The sequence below is a fragment of the Anomaloglossus baeobatrachus genome, chromosome 1, assembly GCF_048569485.1.
Source record: "Anomaloglossus baeobatrachus isolate aAnoBae1 chromosome 1, aAnoBae1.hap1, whole genome shotgun sequence".
NCBI classification, from domain to species: Eukaryota; Metazoa; Chordata; class Amphibia; order Anura; family Aromobatidae; genus Anomaloglossus; species Anomaloglossus baeobatrachus.
This window is the reverse complement of record NC_134353.1, coordinates 383066453-383075115: the sequence shown is the minus strand read 5'-3', so window position 1 is coordinate 383075115 and position 8663 is coordinate 383066453. Positions and strand designations below refer to the sequence as shown.

At 54.4% G+C, this 8663-nt stretch overlaps 1 protein-coding gene across 2 annotated transcripts in view; it reads left to right on the top strand.

Moving 5' to 3' along the window:
• Positions 1 to 937: 937 nt before the first annotated feature.
• RANBP3 (RAN binding protein 3) overlaps positions 938 to 8663 on the top strand; it is a 114999-nt gene continuing 107273 nt past the window's right edge. Inside the window, exon 1 of one of the 2 annotated variants that reach the window (XM_075352520.1) lies at positions 938 to 1066. In XM_075352520.1, coding sequence (XP_075208635.1) covers positions 1045 to 1066 — 22 coding nt within the window. In that variant the 5' untranslated portion in view covers positions 938 to 1044. The remainder of the gene's footprint in view (positions 1067 to 8663) is intronic. The other variant, XM_075352519.1, reaches the window with a different exon arrangement.

Sequence of the window (8663 nt, the reverse complement as noted above, 5' to 3'; positions counted from 1 at the left end):
CTCCACACATACAGGCCCAGCACTTCTGGGGGTCTCCAGACATTACAGGCCCAGCACTTCTGGGGACTCCAGACATACAGGCCCAGCACTTTTGGGGGTCTCCAGACATACAGGCCCAGCACTTCTGGGGGTCTCCAGACATACAGACTCAGCACTTCTGGGGGCCTCCAGACATATAGGTCCAGTACTTTTGGGGGTCTCCAGACATACAGGCCCAGCACTTTTGGGGGTCTCCAGACATACAGGCCCAGCACTTCTGGGGGTCTCCAGAAATACAGGCCCAGCACTTTTGGGGGTCTCCAAACATACAGGCCCAGAACTTCCGGGGTTTCCAGACATATAGGTCCAGCATTTCTGGGGGTCTCCATACAGGCCCAGCACTTCTGGGGGTCTCCAGACATACAGGCCCAGCACTTCTGGGGGTCTCCAGACATACAGACTCAGCACTTTTGGGGGTCTCCACACATACAGGCGCAGCACTTCTGGGGTCTCCAGACATACAGGCCCAGAAAAGGGTCTTCAAAATTGATTATGGTTGTAAAAAACTGGATTGGTAAATTGCTTCTAACCCCCTCCCCCCAAAAAAATGGCTGCTAAATTTTAACCCTTCAAATGACAAAATAAATGAATGATAGGAAATCCATGCTGACAGGAAGAAGACATGTGGGTAATGTTATTATTGTGTCACTGAGGGGCTGAGCCTTCAGCATTGACTTTCCCAGCGCTCCCACTAAGCACTTATACTGGTCACCCTTTAATTGCCGGCCAGGTGACACAGGGCCATTGGTGAGGACAAGGTTTATTAGGCAGATTACAGGCGATTTCCGACTTTTCTCTCGTAAAAGCGGCGCCTCTGCAACACGTGACACGCCGCGCACATGCGCACTCTTGCACATTGAATTTGTGGCATGCGCAGTGAATGAAGCTAGGTGTTGAGCCGAACGAGGCGGTTTCTTTGCCTGCTTCCAGCTCCCGCCCAGCTCTGTCCGCCCCCTGACTGTGAAAGCGGCCGCTGGGCATTGTGGGAGCGGCTCAGGCGGTAAAATGGAGGATTTGGCAAACGAAGGTAAGTGTTGATAAACCCGGGCGTGTGATATCGGGGGGCGGGCAGTGCTGTGCGGCTGCTCGCCTTCTCAGAGGTGGCTGCGACACCGGCTCGCTGCTGGACGCATGCTGGGGCGCGGCTCAGGAGAGACCCAGGCTGTGTGCGGCCTACATTACCCCGAGCTCGGACTGCGCCGACCCTGTATGTACGTGCCCGGCAGGAGGCCACTGGTCCGCGGCTGTGGACGGAGGCCGGCCCGGGGATTCTTCATGGAGGACCATGTGTAGCGGCAGAGCGAGAGGATATGGAGCGGGGAGTGCGGGAATATTACACATGCTCTATGACCGGCCCGCCATTCATTGTACAGCCCACCAGGGGACGGGATTGTGTGGTGAGGGCACTGCCACCAGGGCTCCAGTGCCACCTCCTCCTGCATGTGTGGTGAGGACACTGCCACCAGGGCTCCAGTGCCACCTCCTCCTCCATGTGTGGTGAGGGCACTGCCACCAGGGCTCCAGTGCCACCTCCTCCTCCATGTGTGGTGAGGGCCCTGCCACCAGGGCTCCAGTGCCACCTCCTCCTGCATGTGTGGTGAGGACACTGCCACCAGGGCTCCAGTGCCACCTCCTCCTGCATGTGTGGTGAGGGCACTGCCACCAGGGCTCCAGTGCCACCTCCTCCTGCATGTGTGGTGAGGACACTGCCACCAGGGCTCCAGTGCTGCCTTCTCCTCCATGTGTGGTGAGGGCCCTGCCACCAGGGCTCCAGTGCCACCTCCTCCTCCATGTGTGGTGAGGGCCCTGCCACCAGGGCTCCAGTGCCACCTCCTCCTGCATGTGTGGTGAGGACACTGCCACCAGGGCTCCAGTGCCACCTCCTCCTGCATGTGTGGTGAGGGCACTGCCACCAGGGCTCCAGTGCCACCTCCTCCTGCATGTGTGGTGAGGACACTGCCACCAGGGCTCCAGTGCCGCCTCCTCCTCCATGTGTGGTGAGGGCACTGCCACCAGGGCTCCAGTGCCACCTCCTCCTGCATGTGTGGTGAGGACACTGCCACCAGGGCTCCAGTGCCACCTCCTCCTGCATGTGTGGTGAGGGCACTGCCACCAGGGCTCCAGTGCCACCTCCTCCTGCATGTGTGGTGAGGACACTGCCACCAGGGCTCCAGTGCCGCCTCCTCCTCCATGTGTGGTGAGGGCACTGCCACCAGGGCTCCAGTGCCGCCTCCTGCTGCATGTGTGGTGAGGGCACTGCCACCAGGGCTCCAGTGCCACCTCCTCCTGCATGTGTGGTGAGGGCCCTGCCACCAGGGCTCCAGTGCCACCTCCTCCTGCATGTGTGGTGAGGGCCCTGACACCAGGGCTCCAGTGCCACCTCCTCCTGCATGTGTGGTGAGGGCCCTGCCACCAGGGCTCCAGTGCCACCTCCTCCTCCATGTGTGGTGAGGGCCCTGCCACCAGGGCTCCAGTGCCACCTCCTCCTCCATGTGTGGTGAGGACACTGTCACCAGGGCTCCAGTGCCACCTCCTCCTCCATGTGTGGTGAGGGCACTGCCACCAGGGCTCCAGTGCCACCTCCTCCTCCATGTGTGGTGAGGGCACTGCCACCAGGGCTCCAGTGCCACCTCCTCCTGCATGTGTGGTGAGGACACTGCCACCAGGGCTCCAGTGCCACCTCCTCCTGCATGTGTGGTGAGGGCCCTGCCACCAGGGCTCCAGTGCTGCCTTCTGCATGTGTGGTGAGGACACTGCCACCAGGGCTCCAGTGCCACCTCCTCCTGCATGTGTGGTGAGGGCACTGCCACCAGGGCTCCAGTGCTGCCTTCTGCATGTGTGGTGAGGACACTGCCACCAGGGCTCCAGTGCCACCTCCTCCTGCATGTGTGGTGAGGGCACTGCCACCAGGGCTCCAGTGCCGCTGCCTCCTCCTGCATGTGTGGTGAGGGCACTGCCACCAGGGCTCCAGTGCCGCTGCCTCCTCCTGCATGTGTGGTGAGGGCACTGCCACCAGGGCTCCAGTGCCGCTGCCTCCTCCTGCATGTGTGGTGAGGGCACTGCCACCAGGGCTCCAGTGCCGCTGCCTCCTCCTGCATGTGTGGTGAGGGCACTGCCACCAGGGCTCCAGTGCCGCTGCCTCCTCCTGCATGTGTGGTGAGGGCACTGCCACCAGGGCTCCAGTGCCGCTGCCTCCTGCATGTGTGGTGAGGGCACTGCCACCAGGGCTCCAGTGCCGCTGCCTCCTGCATGTGTGGTGAGGGCACTGCCACCAGGGCTCCAGTGCCGCTGCCTCCTGCATGTGTGGTGAGGTCCCTGCCACCAGGGCTCCAGTGCCACCTCCTCCTGCATGTGTGGTGAGGACACTGCCACCAGGGCTCCAGTGCCACCTCCTCCTGCATGTGTGGTGAGGACACTGCCACCAGGGCTCCAGTGCCACCTCCTCCTGCATGTGTGGTGAGGGCCCTGCCACCAGGGCTCCAGTGCCGCTGCCTCCTGCATGTGTGGTGAGGTCCCTGCCACCAGGGCTCCAGTGCCACCTCCTCCTGCATGTGTGGTGAGGGCACTGCCACCAGGGCTCCAGTGCCACCTCCTCCTGCATGTGTGGTGAGGGCCCTCCTGTGCCATCTTTCACATGTGCTGTGCAGGAGAATGTTGTCCTCCATACAGCCTGTAGTGAGGTTCCTGAGGAGACTCATGATCTTGTGCTTACTTACTATAGCTTCACTTCTTCCTTCCCTTTTATATTTAGTAGGTAATCCAAGTTATAGGGCTTTTAAAGGGATTGTCCACTAATGGACTTAGTGGAGGGAAAAACCCTGCTCCCCACTGTGCCCTGTGTCCCCCACTGGTGTTATTTCATTCAGCTGCAGTGTTGGTTACCGAAGAGCACACTGCATATGCTACATTTGGTTAGTGGCTTTTGATTGCTGCGTTCACGTGATATTGTTCATCACAAGACAGGTGAGGTTCCAGGACTAGTGATGGGCAAGCGTGCGCGTTACTCAACCGAGCATCGGAGTGCTGGGGCACGACTCGAGTACCAGTATAATGCAAGTCAATGGGGAAACTGGAGCATCTTCAAACTGATGCTCCATGGAGTAGTGAGCTGTGGCACACACTCGCCCATCACTACATGGAATCCAAGGAAAGGTGCAAATCTGGGAGATGAGGTGAAGTTCCTTTAAATTTTTTTTTTTTTTTTGCAACTTACTCCAGCATCTTGTACCATTCATATGTGGGCTTTGTCCAGACGTGAACAACCCCTTTAACTTTTAATCAATCAACTAGGTATCTGGGACGTTCGGTTTCAGGTGACATAAGCCGTACTGGGCAAGCGCAGATAAATGAGGTGCTTGCTTCATGCAGGAAGACCGAGTCTTGTGCTTTACTCTTGGACTTGGAAACACCAGTGCTGTAATAAAACATCTTCTTTATTTATGATATCCATAAAAAGTAAACACAAGGCTCAGGAACAACAATGTATGGTTAGCAGGAGATATCGCAGATGGGACTATGCATTTCGGCGGCCTTGTCCGCCTTCCTCGCGGTCCTAACCGCACACTCCTGTCCATGTCCGTGCAAGGCTTTGTTTACTGGGTGCGCCTGAACACAGATGGCTTGTAAGCTGGAGCTGGACTTTCACTTACTTGTATGAATATATTCGTGTAAATTAGGCTACAGGTTCATTTTAAAGGGCCTGGAGTTGTTCTGCAGTACCTGGAAGCGGCTGCTACAGATTGAGTGGAACTGTGGCTCAGTGGTTAGCACTACAGTCTTGCAGCGCTGGGGTCCTGGGTTCAAATCCCACCAAGGGCAACATCTGCAAGGAGTTTGTATGTTCTCCCCGTGCTTGTGTGGGTTTCCTTTGGGTTCTTTGGTTTCCTCCCGCATTCCAAAAACATAGGATAGGGAATTTAGATTGTGAGCCCCAATGGGGACAGTGATGCCAATGTGTGTAAAGCGCTGTGGAATTAACCGCGCTATATAAATGAATAAATAATATTAACTACGCTTCTCAGCCACATACGAGATGTAAAACGTGAGACCACCAAACTGTTCATTGGAGGTGGTGCTGAGTGTTATGCCGGCATCACACGGTGCGATATATCGGGCGATATGTCAGCGGGGTCACGTCGTTAGTGACGCACATCCGGCATTGTTTGATATATTGTAGCGTGTGACAGCTACAAGCGACGGTGAACGAGCAAAAATACTCACCTTATCGTTGCTCATTGACACGTCGCTGATTTTCATAAAAAGTCGTTTCTTCTTTTCTGCGCCAGTTGTTCGTTGTTCCCGAGGCAGCACATATCGCTCCGCGTGACACCCTGGGAACGATGAACACCGCTTACCTGCGGCCGCCGGCAATGTGGAAGGAAGAAGGTGGGCGGGATGTGTACGTCCCGCTCATCTCCGCCCCTCCGCTTCTATTGGCCGGCCGCTGCGTGACGTCGCTGTGACGACGAACGTCCCACCCCCTTTAGGAAGTGGATGTTCGCTGCCCACAGCGACGTCGTCCGGGAGGTAAGTGCGTGTGGCGGGTTAACGGCTGTGTGACACGGGCAACTAATTGTCCGTGACGCACAAACGACGGGGGCGGGTACAATCGCACGATAGATCGTACCGTGTGACGCCGGCATTAGACCTACCCTGATTTCATTGATGTAGCCTAGGTCATATGTGCGGTGATTGGACACAGCTTATTCAGAGGGCCTCTGTCAGCACAGAATGATTGGTCCCACGTGCTTGCGGGGCCAAACATTTACATGTAAAGCACCACACCAGCGTTTGTGATATATATATATATATATATATATATATATATATATATATATATATATATATATATATATATATATATATAAATTTTTTTTTTTTTTTTAAGCACTGTAGTCATGCTTTAAATAGAACAAAAAAATGAATAGCACAGTCCATATTTTAAAGATGTATATGAAGAGTCACCAGTCTAAACGCATCAGCCTACAAAAGACCTCCATAATTCATTAATATATAGTTATATCTCAAATAGACACACATTTTATATAGAAATTTGAAATTTTATTATGTTCAATAATTCAATGGACACAATTAGGGAAGACTAAGTGCAACGTGCATATTAAAACACCATAAGAGCCAGGGTAGTGTGTTTGATAGGGTCAGAGCCTGGTAGTCAGATGATTAAACCCTCAGATATGGTCAAAAACTCCTGAGATCTTACACGTTATATGGCCAGGTCAGTGCATGCAAAAAGCGGATCAACAATCAAATCTATGAAGAGAGTCTAAAAAAATGCCTATAATGATAAACTGTCAGACATCATAATATGCAGCCACATTTCTGCTAGTGCCACCATTAGATTTAGAGCATAGTGCATGGATTTAACAATCAAATGTGATCCCTGTTTACGTATAAATAAAGAGACATCTTATTAACATAAAGTTGCAAGAGATCACACTACCCTATCAAACACACTACCCTGTCTCTAAGGCTGTGCGCAGTAGAAAGTGCCTTTTTCTTAAGAAAAAACTGGACCCTCTGAAAGAATCCTGCACCCGTGACAAAAACAACGGTAAAACCGCACCCGCGTTTTTGCCGCGGATTTACCGCAAGTTGGTCTCCGCGGATTTTTGCCATTATCTATGCAAAAAACGCAGGTACCTGCGGAACAGAAGTGACAGAAGAACTCCAGTCGGCCCCGTCTGATCATGAGGATGCTGATTCCGCCTCAGAGGGTCCCGACGAAGGTTCTTCCTCCAGGAGGTCTGACCAGTCCTTCCTTTTTCCCTCAGAAGATTTGGGGGATCTTATTGGGGCGGTTAGGAGCACTATGGGGTTAGAGGAGGTGCAGGTTCTTCCCTCGGTCCAGGATGAAGTGTTTGCTGGCCTGAAAACTGTCAAACAATTAGGGTTTCCGGTTCATGCCAATATTCTGGATATTGTCTCTCAGGAATGGGAATTTCCTGAGAAGCGTTTCCGGGGTGATCCCAGGCGCCGGTTTCCTCTGGAGACTTCTGGATTGCATTGGGAGGTCCCCAAAGTAGATGTACAGGTGGCCAGGGTAGCTAAACAAACGGCGCTCCCCTTTGAAGATACTTGCCAGCTTAGAGATCAGATGGATAGGAAGGTCGAGGGCCTCATGAAGCGATCCTGGGAGGCATCGTCTTCTACCGTTCAGGCCAACATTGCCTCCACTTGTGTCTCCCGGTCCCTACTTAGGTGGCTAGACCAGTTGGAGGCTCATATTTCCCAGGGTACCCCTCGGGATGAGTTGCTGGAATCCCTTCCCTTACTTAGGAAGGCTACCAGTTTTTTGGCGGATACCTTGGTGGAATCAGTCCGCCTGGCTGCCAGGACCTCGGTCTTATCTAACTCTGCCAGACGTGCCCTCTGGCTTAAGGCCTGGAGTGGAGACTCCACCTCCAAAATGAGACTTTGCTCCCTTCCGTTTAAAGGGGATTTGGTGTTTGGGCCTGCCCTGGATGATATTCTGGACAAGGCGAATGATCGTAAGGCCTTACCAGATCCTAGACCCCCTAGGAAGCGGTCCTTTCGTCCCTCGATGCCTCAGGCCTCCCAGCCCAAAGGGAAAGGGAAGTCGGGCCGGTGGAGCTATCCTAAGGGTAGAGGGAGAAACATCCTCATCCCTCCCCATCAACAACGTCCTCAGCAGGACAAACCGTGACTCGGGTGGGGGGACGACTCTCGGCGTTTCTTCCCCAGTGGTGGTCCATCACCTCCTGCCACTGGGTCCTGAAGATCGTCTCAGAGGGTCTCTTAATAGAATTCATCTCCTCCCCCCCCCCCCCCCCCCTCTTCCGGGCCTCCGAGTCACGGCTCTGGCGTCGCAGGAGGGTTCCCAGGCCCTACTGTACGCAAAGATTCAGGAGCTAATGCACTCGGGGGTCGTTTCCCCAGTCCCGAGTCAGGAAGGAGGGATAGGCCACTACTCCCGTCTCTTCCTTGTCAATAAGCCGTCTGGCGACGTCCGGATTATCAATCTAAGGCGTCTCAACCGGCAGGTCAGGTACCGGCGTTTCAAGATGGAGTCTGTGAAATCGGCTATCCCACTGATAGGTCTGCACCACCAGATGGCCTCAATAGACCTGAAGGACGCCTACTTCCATGTGCCCATCCATCCGTGTCACAGGCAATACCTCAAGTTTGCGGTTCTGCACGGGGAGGAAGTGCTTCATTTCCAATTCAATATACTTCCCTTCGGGATCTCCTCGGCTCCAAGGATCTTTTCAAAGATCATGGCAGAGGTGGTCGCCTTCATACGATTGCAGGGTATCTGTCTGGTTCCATATTTGGACGACTTTCTTCTCGTGGCTCCCTCCGCTCAGACCCTCCGGAGCCATGTGGAGAAGTCTTTAGGCATTCTTCGGGATGGATCCCCAATCTCAAGAAATCACAGTTGCACCCCTCCTCCACTCTGCGGTTTCTCTGAGTGCTGCTGGACTCCGACAGACAGGCATCCTTTCTCCCGGAGGGCCACAGGTTGGCCCTGCTAGCCAAAATCTCAAAGCTTCGCCGTCAGGCTCGCCCGACCCTTCGAGCGGCTATGTCGGCTCTCGGTTCTATGACGTCCTGCATTCCCTCAGTCAGGTGGGCTCAGGCCCACT